This window comes from Stigmatopora nigra, chromosome 1 (genome assembly GCF_051989575.1).
Source record: "Stigmatopora nigra isolate UIUO_SnigA chromosome 1, RoL_Snig_1.1, whole genome shotgun sequence".
Classification (NCBI taxonomy): Eukaryota; Metazoa; Chordata; class Actinopteri; order Syngnathiformes; family Syngnathidae; genus Stigmatopora; species Stigmatopora nigra.
The window spans coordinates 16,543,301-16,558,173 of record NC_135508.1 but is presented as its reverse complement, the minus strand read 5'-3'; the positions used below and the strand labels follow the sequence as shown (position 1 = coordinate 16,558,173).

Below are 14,873 nucleotides of genomic sequence, written 5' to 3'. Positions count from 1 at the left end.
CCCTCCGTAGTGCAGTTATGCACTTTATCCATTATGGTAAAGAATATTCTAACATCCATTACTCTTTAAAAACGCACAAGGCCAAACCAGGGGGAAAAACATAAAAAAAGCAAAGATGTAGTAACTCATTTGCTTCATCAGTGATAACAAATTGACACAGGCTAACTCTGCTTGTTGATTTGAATATATTTAGTATTATATAGACGTCACAAGTTGCCAATATCAAACCTTCTTGACATCCTCATTCAATTCATTATGGGGCCAATTAAAACTGCATAAAATGTGAGAACACCAGCATTAAAGCATTCAAGCAAATACTTGTGTGGTTAATGGCGTAAAGAATGAGATGCTAAAGCCACTAATAACCATAAAAAAATTAATGCTTTTCATTGGTGACACCTTTACTATTACAAGGTCAGGATATGAACATAAAACCAGTTTCTACACATAAAGAAATAAATAAAGTCCTTCATTAAAACAGTTCCCACTCAAAATCGGTCAGACTTCTCCTGGTTAGTCTTTCTTTTCATATATATCTACATTTTTAGTATTATTTTTAACACATTGAGCATAAAGGCAGCCAATAAGAAAGTTTGATTTGAGAATCTAAGGAGTGATTAGAGTGATGGCAATTTTAAACCACGCTTCCAACTAACAAAAAACACTAAAAGTGGCCTTAAGTTCGACATTAGCTGTCTAACCATAACTTTGTCCTAACATAGTCATTTGTTGATTTCCATTGCACTTTGGGAATGTGTGTTGACATTAAAGAGTTGGAGCAAGAAAAACAGATAGACCCTGGAGGGCCTCCTGGAGGAAATGTGAGTTATATGCCATCTATTATAAGAAGTGACTTTTTTTTTACACATCGCTTCACATCACTGTATTTCTCTTGCGCACATAAAGTGGAGCGTAAAAGAAAATTAACTCTGGGGGTTTAATAGAAAAGTAAGAAATGCTGTCAATCTATAGGTTGTCTCTATTTGTTTGCTGTAGAATGTGTGCCCTGGTACTTTTTAGTGTAAATAACTGAAAGGAAAGTTTCACTCTCCGTCAGGGCTGCTCAATACATCCATTGCGATTTACCAGTAGATGGCTAACCTACTATAAGTAGATCACATGACAATAACAATTGATGCAGACTGTTTTTTCCCCGTTTATATTTATTCTTAATTTGACTTGTTGGCCACCAATCACTTTAGCCATGGCGACCCCTTGAGGGCATAAGCCAAAGGTCCACCAGCTCACAGGATGAAATCACTCTTATTGGTCAATCATATGCCAGGAAGCAATCAAACGCTTTATATTAGTGCCTCAGTCATGTTTGCTATGATGTGAAACATCCTCTTTTGCACCTGAACATGTAACAATGCATACATTTTTTTGGGGGGATTAATACTTTTTCAAACTTTACGATGCACTGGATCCACGAAACGTGAACCACGGATTATTGAGGGATCACTATGTTGGCTCATGTGCAATGATGCAATATATATAAACTTACATGACTGCTGAGGGAAAAAAGATAGATCCCAGTCCTTGAAAAGTAGACCTTGATTCCTAAAAGTTAGGCACCCCTGCTCTATGATGTAGTCCTTCTATGAAGTGTGTTCATAGACATTCAAAATGCACTCATATTATACAGTGACATTCTATATAGCACGTCAGCATCACAGCTCTATGTTCCCGGTAGGTCCACCTGCGTGTAGTTTGCATGTTCTCACCGGGCTTGCGTGGGTTTCCTCCGGGTACTCCGGTTTCCTCCCACGTTCCAAAAACATGCATGGTAGGCTGATTGGACACTCTAAATTGCCCCTAGCTTTTAATTGACATTACGTTCGTAAATTTATTTTCAACCTTGTCCATTCTGCAATACATTGCTGTCTTCAAATTTCTGTTTCCGCAAAGGCAAAACGCGAGAACACCTGCTGAATTTAGTAAAGTACAACAAATTTCCTTATTGGGACAACTTCTGACTTTCCAAAACACTAAGTACAAAGAAGAAGCTGAGATAGATAAAAAAAGGATTTCAAATCCAAAATCCTATGGCCAACTGTGAATTGCATAAGTGATGCTGGAACCCAAATGCAAAAGGCAAATCTTTATAAAACCAACAAGGAGCCTTACCTTCACTTCACATTTTTTGTGACAGGACAGCTGACAAGCTGCAAAGAGAAAAAGATAAATCATGTTACATAAGCATAAAATAAATGCAAACCCTGCTATGCTTTTCAATTCTATTTTATTTTACTTTTTTTTTTGTAAAGCTTGATCATAAATAATATTAAACTGGATGGAAAACTACAAGTTCTGTTTGCATTTAAGTATAATTCATACTGAGGTGCGGTGTTACCCTAAAATGGCAAATTAAGAAACTCCCACCATGTGTAAATCATTAGAAAGGATTTGGGTGATTTATAATTCACAATATTTGTTGACATTGGAGGGATTCAAAATTAATCATTCAAGTGTTACACACTGAAGAAATTAAAAGGTGCAAGGACCACTCTAATAACATTTATATTATCTCACAATCATGACAAATTGATTTTATATAAATATTGTATAGTATATGTCAGCCACCACTAATAATTGGAAAATAAAGGGGACCATCTTTGCGCTCGGAACACTTGCACCAATCAGAACGCAGTGTACGGAAGTACAAAAGAAGGATAAGGCAACTCATACGCTCTCGTCCACATTTCCCCATTTTCTCTCCCTGTTCAGCCTCTCTCTACCACCCCACTTTCCCTCTTATCTAGGCTAATTCAGCAGCAGCTGCAGTAGCCGAGCTAATTTTAACAGCAAATCCATAGCCAAAGCCCCAAACCACCCTGATCTGCTACTGCTGGGGCTTAGCGTTTGTCAGCTCGGCATAGTCTTCAGTTAGCGCAGAAATTTGCACTTCGACCACAAAAGAATAATAATGTATGTTCCCCCACCACCCAAAAAATAAAATAAAAAGGAATATAAAAACAATTGATGTGAGTGGAATCACAACTCGATATGTACAGGAATGGACCAAGATTTCCAGAACATTATCAGCCCACGTTCATTGAGGCATGATAATGTTTCTGGCAGGCACTCGCAATTTGTTGAACTAAACGGACAAAGTAGGTCGTCAGCTGCAGCAGCCATTTCCAGCGTGACGAAAAGGGAGTGGGATAGGTTGCCACCAGATACATCATCAATTGATTATGTCGGAAACTGGGAGAACACCTACAATAATTTCATAAATAATATAAAAGCCCCATTGAACATCAGCCATACAGTTTTAAATGGAACTCACCTTTGCAGATGAGACCCTCCTTTGTGATGGCCTGCTTGCATATATCACAGCTCTTGGCCTTCTTGAATGGCTTCAGCTTGAAGGAGTGTGTGTGGACCCCCTCTAGATCATCTGGCTGAGAAGGAACAAAAAAGATTGTCTTTAGTTGAAGTTGTTACTTACACATTTCTCCATTGTCATCTTAACAACATAGCAGTATTAGGAGCTGTTTACACAGAGACACTCCGATCCAATCCTTGGAAATTTTTCCATTCAAGATTTGCGGAAAACACCCGAGAACAATCGGTTTATCAAAAATTTCATGCTATACAAGACTGTTTTACTCGTTTGAACGTTAATGCAAATCCTCTATAATTCCATTATTTTTTTTAAAAAAGCAATTAATTATCGCCTGCAGAGTTTGGACTCAAGACAAGCTTGATTTAGAATCTGATAAATCACAAGTTGACTATGGACTGCATGTAATTACACGCAAATAAAAAAATTCCATCGCTTGACATCACGACCATATATTAGGAGTAGCCAGAGAAAACCCACACAGGCCCAAAGAGAACATGCAAACTCCATGCAGCCGCCTGCCGGACCGCTTTTATCATAACATTGTAAAAGAAAAATAATTGATTAATTTGATATCAAACTCTAAAAACAATATTCAAACTTAAATTAAGAAAGAAAAAATAAAATTAACAATTACTAACGAAAGAAAATCAATTTAAAGCTGCTTGTTGGAATAAGATGTCCAATATTGGAATGCAAACTTGATGTGACAAATCTAAATCTTTCATCATATAATATCAACACGTTTTACTTCGGAAGCCTCCCAGTTCCGGAGTCCTGAGTTTGAATCCAGGTCGGTCCTCCTGTGTGGAGTTTGCATGTTCTACCTGTGCTTGTATGGGTTTTCTCTGGAGAATTTCTCCACATTCCAAAAACAAGGTTGAAAACTCTAAATTTCACCTATGTAGTATGAGCATGAATGGTTGAATCACACACACCTGGCCACATAAGTGAAGGGGAGACCCGAGGGACAAAAGAGGAAAAAAGCACACAATATCACTCAGACAGCACACACAAGGAATAACACTCACAACTCTACCCAAAACATAACAACACTGTTTTTTTTTAACCAATCTATTGTCCTAAAAGTGCAATCAGTGGATGGCAGTCAGGTGCTTCTTGTTTACTGCAGAAATCTCACTTGGTAAACTGTCTGAGTACGGATGGAACAAAAAGCTACACACACAACGGCCCTTGAGGATGATTTTGCCCATCTCTGGGATAAGCAGTTCAGAAAATGAATGAAAGTTTTAGTACTCCCTTTTCAAGCAATGAAACTTATACAGAATTTGAGTGGATGTGCTCACAGTGTTTCCCTCCACTGAAATTGTTGTTTTTTATGATTAAAGTGAGGCTGAGCAAAAACTCTTGGGCGTAATGTTTTTCATCTCCTGAGCTGTCATTTTCCCATCATCGTCTCTCCCTAGACAACCTCTTCAACGAGCAATAGAATCAATACCATTTTCTGTCTGTTTTGTTTATAGTGCCTAAATGAGAAAGGATGAGGTGTGTCAAACTACAACATTTAGATTAAAAAAAAAACATGTTTACAATGGAAAGCACTGTATAAACAGCAATAGTTGGATGAAAACTTTTCTTTTTTATTTACACCAGTTTTCCTGCCGGTTGCTATAGCAACAAGTGTCAGTCTGTTCTGTTAATTTCTCAGTTGACGTAGGCAGTATCATGCAGCATTTCAAATGGAACACATTAAAACCTGCTAAGACTCCATCCATCTAATAAAATGCCCCACACCCCAAAACAACAACAACAACAACAGCTTTGTGTTGCGTGAGCCACCCTAAAGAAAATCTAAATCGAAAATTTGAGATTTTTTGGTGAGAGATAGAAAATGGATTTAGAAGGAGAAGTTAAAAAGCATGCATGAAAAGAAAGTTAATGGCCCACTACTCGAGGACAAAGACAAGGAGAGTAGGTGTTTCTTTTAAGCTTATACACAACTAGCCCAGTAAATCAAGCTTCGGTGCTCCTCTCCCTTAGGTGCACTTAGCTAATGAAAAGCAGTGCTACACTACCTCGACCTCACTTAGAGACGAGATTCACTACCACTAGTAAGGCGAGACTGAGGCTGTGAGGCGGGGCGACACACCCAAAGGCACTACTGTGTCCTTCAGCACTCCCTGAATACAAATTAGTGTTGTACTGTTAGAAAGGCAAAAATAAATATGTATGAATTCAATCAATCGGAAAGGATCACATTGGAGTACAGGAATCTGACAGCTGAACAATTGATGACAAAGTCTGCAACTGAGGAAAAGGTTAAAAATCAGAACAATAGGAGATGCTTAATTGTGTCTGCTGTTTATTGTTTGAGGAGTCAAACGTTTGCCCCTATTGTGTACCGTATTTTCACGACTCTAAGGCGCACTTAAAAGTCTTCCATCAAATAGCTCTTCCCCCACTGCAAGATTTTATACAAAAAAAAATCCAAAACATCATCAATGGCTGGCTTTAGAGGTGCATGTGTAGTGAGTGCTTCATACGTAGGAGGTCAATAGCAATTACCGTATTTTCACGACTATAAGGCACACTTAAAAGTCTTACATTTTCTCCAAAAATAGACAATGCGCCTTATAATACAGTGTGCCTTATAATACAGTGCGCCTTATAATACAGTGCGCCTTATAATACAGTGCGCCTTATAATACAGTGCGCCTTATAATACAGAGCGCCTTATAATACAGTGCACCTTATAATACAGTGTGCCTTATATATGGAAAAAATGTCATTCATTGGGGGTGCGACTTATAATGCTGTGCACATTATAGTCCTGAAAATACGGTAAATAAAATCTCCATGAGTATATAAACCTGATATTGGTGAAACTGGCGGCTGTAAGTGGAAAGAGCATTCTCATCATTTTCTATATTGATGGTAGATGAGAGGAGCATATGAACAACCAGGTGGCCCTTAAAAAAATGTCCGAATCAGCACCAAATCCAAAGTCACAACATTGCTTGGCATCATACAAAAACACAGTCAAGCCATCATGAGGAACTACAAACTCCAAAGAAACAAACACATCCTGAAGCAGATGAAGTTCAGCACAACCTTCAAGATTTTAAAAAAGGGAAAGTAGACACACCTGCTTTCAATTTCCACCAGACTGAAATTCTGCCTGGAACAAAGGGTGCTTTGTGAGACAAGGACCGAGCCAATGAATGGGGTAAACACTCCAGTCTGAAAATGATGGTGTCCGTATTGCATGAGGAGTGAAAATAATAGCCTGCAATCCCTTGCATGATATTGGTCAAATCCCTGTCACACGATTTAAGGGTGTCATGTTGTAAAATGTCAATGTAGATCATGTTGGCTGTATTCATTTTTTTGCCTGTTGAAAGTGTATTTTAGCTACATTAAGTATGGCTTTAGAATGTTCTTTTTTTCTACAGTGATGCATCATGGGAGTATAGATCAGTGTACAAGAACATAGATATGAGTTCATGATGTTTTATTAATAACAGCGAATACAGTAAATCCCAGTGGAATAACTCTCTAGGCCCGTGGCCAGATTGTAGCTGATCGTGCAGTGAAATGCTGCGTAGTGACAGCTTTGTGCTACCATGATACCATCAAATCTTACAAACTGAAATCAGGGTGCCACATGATCAATACTAGGGGCAGCAAACACACTGATCAATGAGCTGTGATCATGAAGTCACGGCCACTTATAGTTATTAGAGCAAACGCTTATATTCAGTGCTAATTAGGTGGTTGCTGGACGGGGGCATTGCTTTTAATTGGAGATATGACGGCACTTCTGTGGAGTACATTGTTATACATAATGGTTTGAATTTGCACAAGCCATACGAGGAGCCTAATGATGATTTCCAAGTATGCAGTGCAAATTCAGACGAATGTGCACCCTACCCACAGGCTACCTCTGACCTCTTTGGGCAAAGATCCGACAGATGCCATAAGAAGACGCTATGCAGCACGTAATGTTTATTTGGCGAGCGTGCCGTCCTCAGAGAAGTAGCAATACTCACAAAATCAACCGGCTTAGAAAGTGGAGACAGTTCAGAACACTGTTAATGTGTTAAGTGTCTGTTAATGTGAGCTGGAGGCAGACAACCTTATTATTAGTGTACAGTTGAGGCGATTACAGTTATTCAAGTTGTATAGACGGAATTTTCCACAGAAGGGCACAACTTTGACAATGTCTGGTTTGACCACAAAATGGCACCTTACCTTAATGTGTTTATGTGTTCTAAATGATTAGGCAAAAGCTGTATTGGAAAGTACTCTATAAGAGTGCTAAGCATGTCTGCTTTATAGTTCTAATAATCAGGGCTGTGGCTGTGTTCTGCTTGTATTTGCATGGATTTTCCCCCGTTAAGACAACCTAAATTACAGGAAACAAGACATAGAGTTAGGGTCCAGGGGTAAGAAGTTGTTGATGCAATTTAAAGAAAAAAAAAAAAAGATTGACTGAATACTCAAAATTATCAATAATGTGAAGCTCTGTGTGCATCTGACTAAAATAAGCGATTTAGAAAATGGATGGATTTCATTCATTCATCTTCTGAACCGTTTTTCCTCACAAGGCTCACAGGGGTGGATACTACCTCAGATAACAATGGGCAGGAGGCGGGGTAGACCTTGAACTGGTTGCCAGTAAATCGGAGGACACATTGACACACAATAATAGTGGACACCCTGAATCATTTAATTTCATTTCATACTCAAGCAAAATATTTCTTATCGCAATTGAGCCTGTCTGGCATTAAAACTGTTTTACTATAGGGGAAATGCCACATTTTATACCTAGGGCCAACTAAACATTTTTTTACACAAATGATGATCAAATAATTTGATGAATAGTGTTGGTAATAGACTCAGAAATACTGCACAAAAGCATAATTTTCAATGTTTTCTTCACTAAACTTATGATGCTTTGGAAGGTCCCAAAGGAGTGAGTTCTGACTGTTCTCTTCAAAAGGCTTGAGGGAACATTAAAGTAACTCTATCAGAACAAACCTGTTTTCTCTGAAAATCGGAAACAAATTAATTCAAAATACTGTCATCAATCTAGACATTTTGCAAGGTGTTGAATAATTTCATTCTGTTGATTTACCAAAGGATGTGAATGGCTGGCAACCAATCTGAGGTGTCCCACGTCTACTGCCTATATTGGCTTCAAAAGCGGAAAGGAAAATGAATGAATCTGTCGAATAATCCTCCTTTTCCGCCCCCTATATTTAATGACTTTGATATGTTCCTTATTATTCATGTGATTTTTACTTACATTTCTCTTTCTCTGCTTTCTCTCAAATGATATTCTTGCTTTAAATTATTTTGTGTCAATAGAAAGCTTAAGTTGTTGTCAGAAATTCTTGATGGGTGACTGATAAGGAGCACATTAGTCATTCAAGCACATCTTCAATAGGCCAGAGCTGTACACATCATATACAAACACAAGCAAATAAAACTGGAGGTGTTGCAAAACACTTAAAGTCCAATCAAAGCTTGATTGATTTTCACAGCTCCCCTGGGATTTGGTTAAGTCAATATGGGACTGTGTTGGACAGCTGACGACATGATAGATCCGGCATAAAGTCTCAACGATACAGCAAAGATGGGAACATTTCAGATACGAAAAGAAGAAAAAAATTACTTGCTAGCAATGTACACACACATGCTACTGTAGAACACTGCTTCTCTCAGCCTGCCACATATAATATTCACTCCCTGTGCATAGGCCTGATAAATCATTAATAGCATGTATTTGGGGAGCTTATTTAAAACCAGCATCTTGCACGTCATTCCTGTGTGTTACTCCTCTGGACTCTTCAGGGCCATCACAATGTCCATCCGTATTTCTTGTGAGCCTATTGACAACTAATGTTGGGTTTTGCCTGACAAAGTCTTTCTTAGCCTTCACACTGCATAGGACATTTTTCACTCTTGCATATGAGTGGCTCTCTCATTTTACTGCAAAGTAGGGCAGAAGGCTCACTGGCCAACTTACATACCTTGTGTGTGTGTGCACTACAAGATAAAAAGCAATGAAAATACTTAAATTGACACAACAAAAAATATTTGAAAGAGAAATGTAAGATGTTTGAAAGCCTAGGTCATGAAGATATTTGAAAGTCTAGGTAATGCGGCTAATTAGAACCAGTTCCAGAGAAGTACCATCACCAAGCATAAATGTGTAAATCATTGTGGTCAGACATGGGCAGACCTTTGTGTTCATGTAAGACATGAACAGTCATTGTGGTGCATGTCCTGCTTCCCATCATACACAGCCAGTCCCACATAGGAGCCAAAGCGAAGCAGATTAAATTATACAAGAGAGAACAGAAATAGCTTTCAGTGCAGCAGCTGCCTGGACACACCAGTGAGAGTCACCACCAAGCAACAACTGGATTAGCCTTTGTCAGAAGATTTTGGAATTCCAAGTTTTTGGAATAAACAATCAGGGCTGCAAATACTGAATAAAAATCTAGTATCAAAGTTGCCTTATCATCCAAATGAAAATCCTCTTCTTTCCACACTTTGACAAATTGATAAGATCATTAGCCTTTCTATCAGCAATCCTAAGCAATAAAAAACCCAAGGACCGAACGAAACGTCTTACCCAAAGCATGCATGAGAGACAGACCCATGTCTTAGCCCGTCCAGCCAGAGCAGAGGGGAGGGACAAAGAAAGGGACGGCATCCTGACCCAAGAAAACAGAGCTTCCCAGCTCACACAACAAATCCAGAATCTTCAGAGATATTCCCAGCGGTGTTTTTTTCGGATCCAATGGCAATTCAGATCCATGGCAGATGTGGGAAGCACAAATGGAATGGAACGATCAGTCAGTCTAGCAACGTAGGAGCCCCATCCTTCCCATGCTTCGCTCCTTCACTCTCCTTTTCTCAGCCACTTCTGCCATTCGCTTTGTCAACTGCAATTTTAGTCCGCAAAGGGAAAAAAGGGGAAAGTGGGCCAGGAGATGTTAGGTTTCTCCCTCCCTGATCTTATTAGAGTGTCTCAAGGTCCACTCCCCTCCTCCTCAACTACTCTAATCACCTCACCTTGCTCCATTCACAAACCAAAATGGAAAAAATTATTGTGGCAGTCAGATATTTAATTTACAAGCTCACATGATTTTCATCACCCGCACTAGGGTGTCGGCAATTAAACAGAGGTGACAAAAGTGCCAGCTTTTCTGCAACTAGACTTGAAACAAATGCATACAATTTTTGCAGACCAAACCTTGTACGCAAATATATTCTGCATTGAGCTACAACTTGAGTGCATGCATATGCTCCTATACTATGTCTAAATATATATGTAAAAAAAATCAAGTGTCTCTGTGAGGGCCCGTCTTCTGAATGTCAATAAAAAGCCAAGTAATGAATCAACATTGTATCAATAAGCAAATAACATCATAGAACAGTTAGATCCATAAAGGGCTGAGAGCCGATTCATTTTAAGAAAACACCGTCTATTGATCGCGGCTGCACTTCATCATTTGCACTGTAACAGTTACCTCGGTCCAGAGGTGAACCTGACACATAATCTGTGTGTATTTGTGTGAGGGTGTGCATGCCCAACTGTGTATTCAATACACTCCAAACATGATAGCAACTAAGAGGAAACCTTGTCAAAGCTAATGACGATGCGGAAATAAATAGGAGTTTACTTGCGATACTTGACAGCCATTAATGTTTTTTTTTTGAGCAAAACATTTTATTCTGGCTTGCTAGCAGCCTCTAGTGGCCTATAGCAAACTCTCAGAGGGTCTGTGCAGAGTGGTAAAACTGCCAGCACACAGCTGGATATTTTCCATACAAAATTTTACAATGCAACTATAACTTGTTTTGAAAAGGAATGACACTAAGTGTAAGATGGTTCAAAACTGGCAGAACCTTGAGACACAGATCTGCTTTAAAATGAACCTCTACAGCCTCACACAGCAAAAGCAACAGATTTCATGAAGGAAACTTACTTCAATGGCTGTCTTTGATCTTTCCTCAACTTGGTAGATCATGCTAATGACTTATGGGAGACTAAGGTGAAAACTACACAAATAAACAACATGCAGGGGTTGGCAGAAGGGCAAAAAAACCCATCAAATTTCTTTCAATGATAAAAAAGAGAAGGATTTGTGATCGCCTTGCAACCACTTCTTGATGAATCACTAAAATAGCATCCAGTAAAGTGCAACCTTAGAAGATCCCTTATCAAGTGACATTTTACATAAAGTTTAAAGTACTCCTGAGTAGTTATCAAGGGTAAATTTTTTCAAATTATTTTATTTAAACTAAACGTCCACCAATAAATGTTGATTCTTTTATAGAATAGAACTTGTTTGTACTTTGAAATTGTGCCATAAAAAACCCAAGAAAGAAAAAGGATCTGATTTCAAATAAAAATCTCAAACCCTAATGTTAGGCGGCCCACTTTGGCCTCACAGTTCTAGGGTCGTGGGTTCTATGCCAGGTCGGTCCTCACTGTATGGAGTATGCATGAGATCGTCGGGCTTGTGTGGGTTTTCTAAGGGCACTCCTGTTTCCTCCCACATCCCAAAAACATGCAGGGTAGGCTAGTGGAACACTCAAAATTGCCGCTAGGTATGAGTGTGAGTGTGACTGTTTGTCCATCTCGCCTGTGATTGGCTCGCCACCGATTTAGGATGTCCCGTATGCTGCCCATAAGTTAGCTGAGATATGCTCCAGCACCCCCATGACACCTGTGAGGACAGGTGATTCATAAAATGAATGAATAAATCCCAATGTTAGAGAAAGAAAACAAGATGATTTGAGGGTAGAAAAATGAACAGAAAGTACTCCAGAAGTATGCGCTACCATGGTGTCACTATAGCAACGGAAAAACCTCTGCACATCATCGGTCCTCCACCTACCCCCCCTGTCTCCCTGTTACGCCATCTCCTGCCATAACCCAGGCCTGGGACCGTGTGAGCTTGGTTGCCATGGAAACTGAACAGCTCACAGTAGTCCTCGGAGGGGAAGACACAGAGCCTTACCTCTCCACTTTCACCTCCCAGTCAGTCACATGATGAGCTCTGGCACTGCAGCTGGAGCCATCAAACTAGACTAGAGGGAGGGGGCTAGGAGTGTTACATCATTGCACCCAATTTTTATTGCACTCCCGAACAAATGAATTATATGAAAAGTGTAGCACTTTGAATATTCAGGTTTGATGAAATTGCGCAACTGCCTACCAATTTCAGCTAGCACACTTGTACAAGAGCTGCTCAACAAGCCAGCCAAGTCCTCATGCAAAACATTTATACAGACACACGAATACACACACACACACACACACACACACACACACACACACACACACACACACACACACACAGACGCGCTGGGATTGAGCACGGGTATAGAGATAAGGAGCTGCGGCAATTGAGTGTGGGGGGTGGGGGGACGGGTGGGGGATTGGGGAAGCTTGGATTTGGTGCTAGTAGGAGGGTGTTGGGGCTGGTTGTGATGGGCGGCTGCAGCAAAGCACACTACAGTCCATCACTCTGTATTTATAGTTATAATCTTACATATATTTAAAGTTGAAAATCTTTAGATTGAATAACATCAAACCATACTGCAAAATTAACCAGACAACTGAAATAGGGAGGGAATGAGGATCATTTATTCTCACAAAGGAAAACAAACATTTCTCTTTGTGATGCTTTTTCTGATAGAATTAGCTCAAAGTCAGGTAAGTCTGTGACTTTAAGTATGTGAACGACAAAAATGCTATTGGGCAACTAAACTTCAACATATTATCACCCTACGTCACACAAAAAGCCAAAAGGTTGTGCATGTTTAGAGCGTGCACACAGCCGAAACCATTCCATCAACTCCTTCCCGCCTTTATCACTCAAGCTGTAAGCATGTGTTCCATGGCAAAACATGAACTTCACGGTCTTCTGCCAGCAGCCTGACAGAAAATGCAGATGATAGGTGACTGCAATTTGTGATTGAAAGGTGACCCTGTTCATCGAGTTTGTCCATTTTTAAGTTGGTGACAATGAGTAGCAAACCCAGGTGGCAAATGCAAAATTTGAGCCTCTTTATGTGGAGCAGCAGCCTGGAGATCATGTTTAAAATGTAACACTGACCTTGAATCAGCACTCAGAGGGACCATCATAATCTGAGGTTCCTGCATGACAACCCCCCCGGCCCCAAACCGCTTTCAAATAATTTGCATGTTTTGGTCAAGCTTTGCCATATGCATTTAATGAAGTTTCATTAAGATAATGTCCTCATGTTTTCTGGATGGTTTATTGCCTTTTGGCAAGACGAGAATGGTGAATGATGATGAGCGGAAGCCGATGAGCAGTTTGCAAAGGAAAGGATCTTCTAATCATCCAATCCCTCAAATCCCTCCTCAGCCTTGGAGGAGTCTTACCTTGTCTTGCTTGAACCCCCGCAGTGGAAAGAAGCACGCGAAGAGGAACTTGCCCCAGCTGATGACGGCAGCTAGGCACCAGTTGAGGCGAGCCATGCCTGCGTTTGTACCTTCTGGTCTGCGAGCCCCTTATTTCCGGCTCGGCTCCAAAGAAGGATCCTGTAACCCTCCACGAAAAAGAACAATGTCAAAATGTATAAAATAATGCACACAAGCAGTACTTTTTTAGTCCAAGCCCAATATCCAAAATTATTATATGGTTTTCCATCTCATCAAATTTGGACTATCTGTCTCGTTGTGGGACTGCAAATTCCAGATCTGCCTTGGAAACAAGAGGGGGGGGTCTCTGTATAGCTACTAAAATTCCCAAAATCGACAGGATCCCTTGGTTTGTTGATTTGGAACAACCTGAAGCTGTAAAAAAAATGTCTTCCTGTCTGTCTCCCAAGCCAGTCAACATCTATCTAAATGCCATAAGCATCGGCGGCTGCATAATGCAAATAATCCACCGCTAATCGACTGCACTGTTATACACCTATATAAGCATGCCCCACACTCACTGTCTTCTCCCTCACACACACTGCATTCGCCTTGGGCAAAAGAAAAAAAATGCTGTCCTAGCACATACATCCACAGGCTGAAGAGCCCCCCTCTCATCGCACGGCTCCCCTCTAGGCTCAGGATTCCCGGTGCGTTTCGTTCTCACAGTTACACGTTGCTGCTCTCCCTCTCTTCTTTTCTCTCTTTCTCCCTCTAACACACACACCGACACACACACATGCAGTGATGCTGCAGCACTTACTCAGCTAGCAAGGGGAGGGGGTTGGATGGGAGCAAAAAAAGTGTGTATGGAAAATGGGGGTGTATTGGGAATCGAAGCATTGGTAGAAAAGGGGAAACAGATTGATGCAAAATGAGGAAAAATAAAGCAAGTGTTCACGGTGGATACCTTGTATTTGAGAGTGCATCTGAAGAGATGACGCACATGAAGGGGGTTGTACGTGAAGTAATGATGGAATGACAAGAAAGAGTGAAAGGATGAGTCAAGATGGAGGGGAGACATCAGGGCGGGAGGCATGACAAAAAAAACAGGCGGGAAGAGAAGGTTTGGAGAGCGGCGAGTACCGATGAAAA

At 40.3% G+C, this 14,873-nt stretch overlaps 1 protein-coding gene across 5 annotated transcripts in view; it reads right to left on the bottom strand.

Moving 5' to 3' along the window:
* tns1a (tensin 1a) overlaps positions 1 to 14,480 on the bottom strand; it is a 43,405-nt gene extending 28,925 nt beyond the window's left edge. The window contains exons 1-4 of one of the 5 annotated variants that reach the window (XM_077738334.1): positions 14,368 to 14,480; positions 13,740 to 13,898; positions 3,290 to 3,404; positions 2,128 to 2,165 (exon numbers count right to left, since the gene is read on the bottom strand). In XM_077738334.1, coding sequence (XP_077594460.1) covers positions 2,128 to 2,165; positions 3,290 to 3,404; positions 13,740 to 13,835 — 249 coding nt within the window. In that variant the 5' untranslated portion in view covers positions 13,836 to 13,898; positions 14,368 to 14,480. Of the gene's footprint in view, positions 1 to 2,127; positions 2,166 to 3,289; positions 3,405 to 13,739 lie in introns of all 5 variants that reach the window. The other 4 variants (XM_077738245.1, XM_077738496.1, XM_077738409.1 and 1 more) reach the window with 4 other exon arrangements.
* Between the last annotated feature and the right edge of the window lie 393 nt (positions 14,481 to 14,873).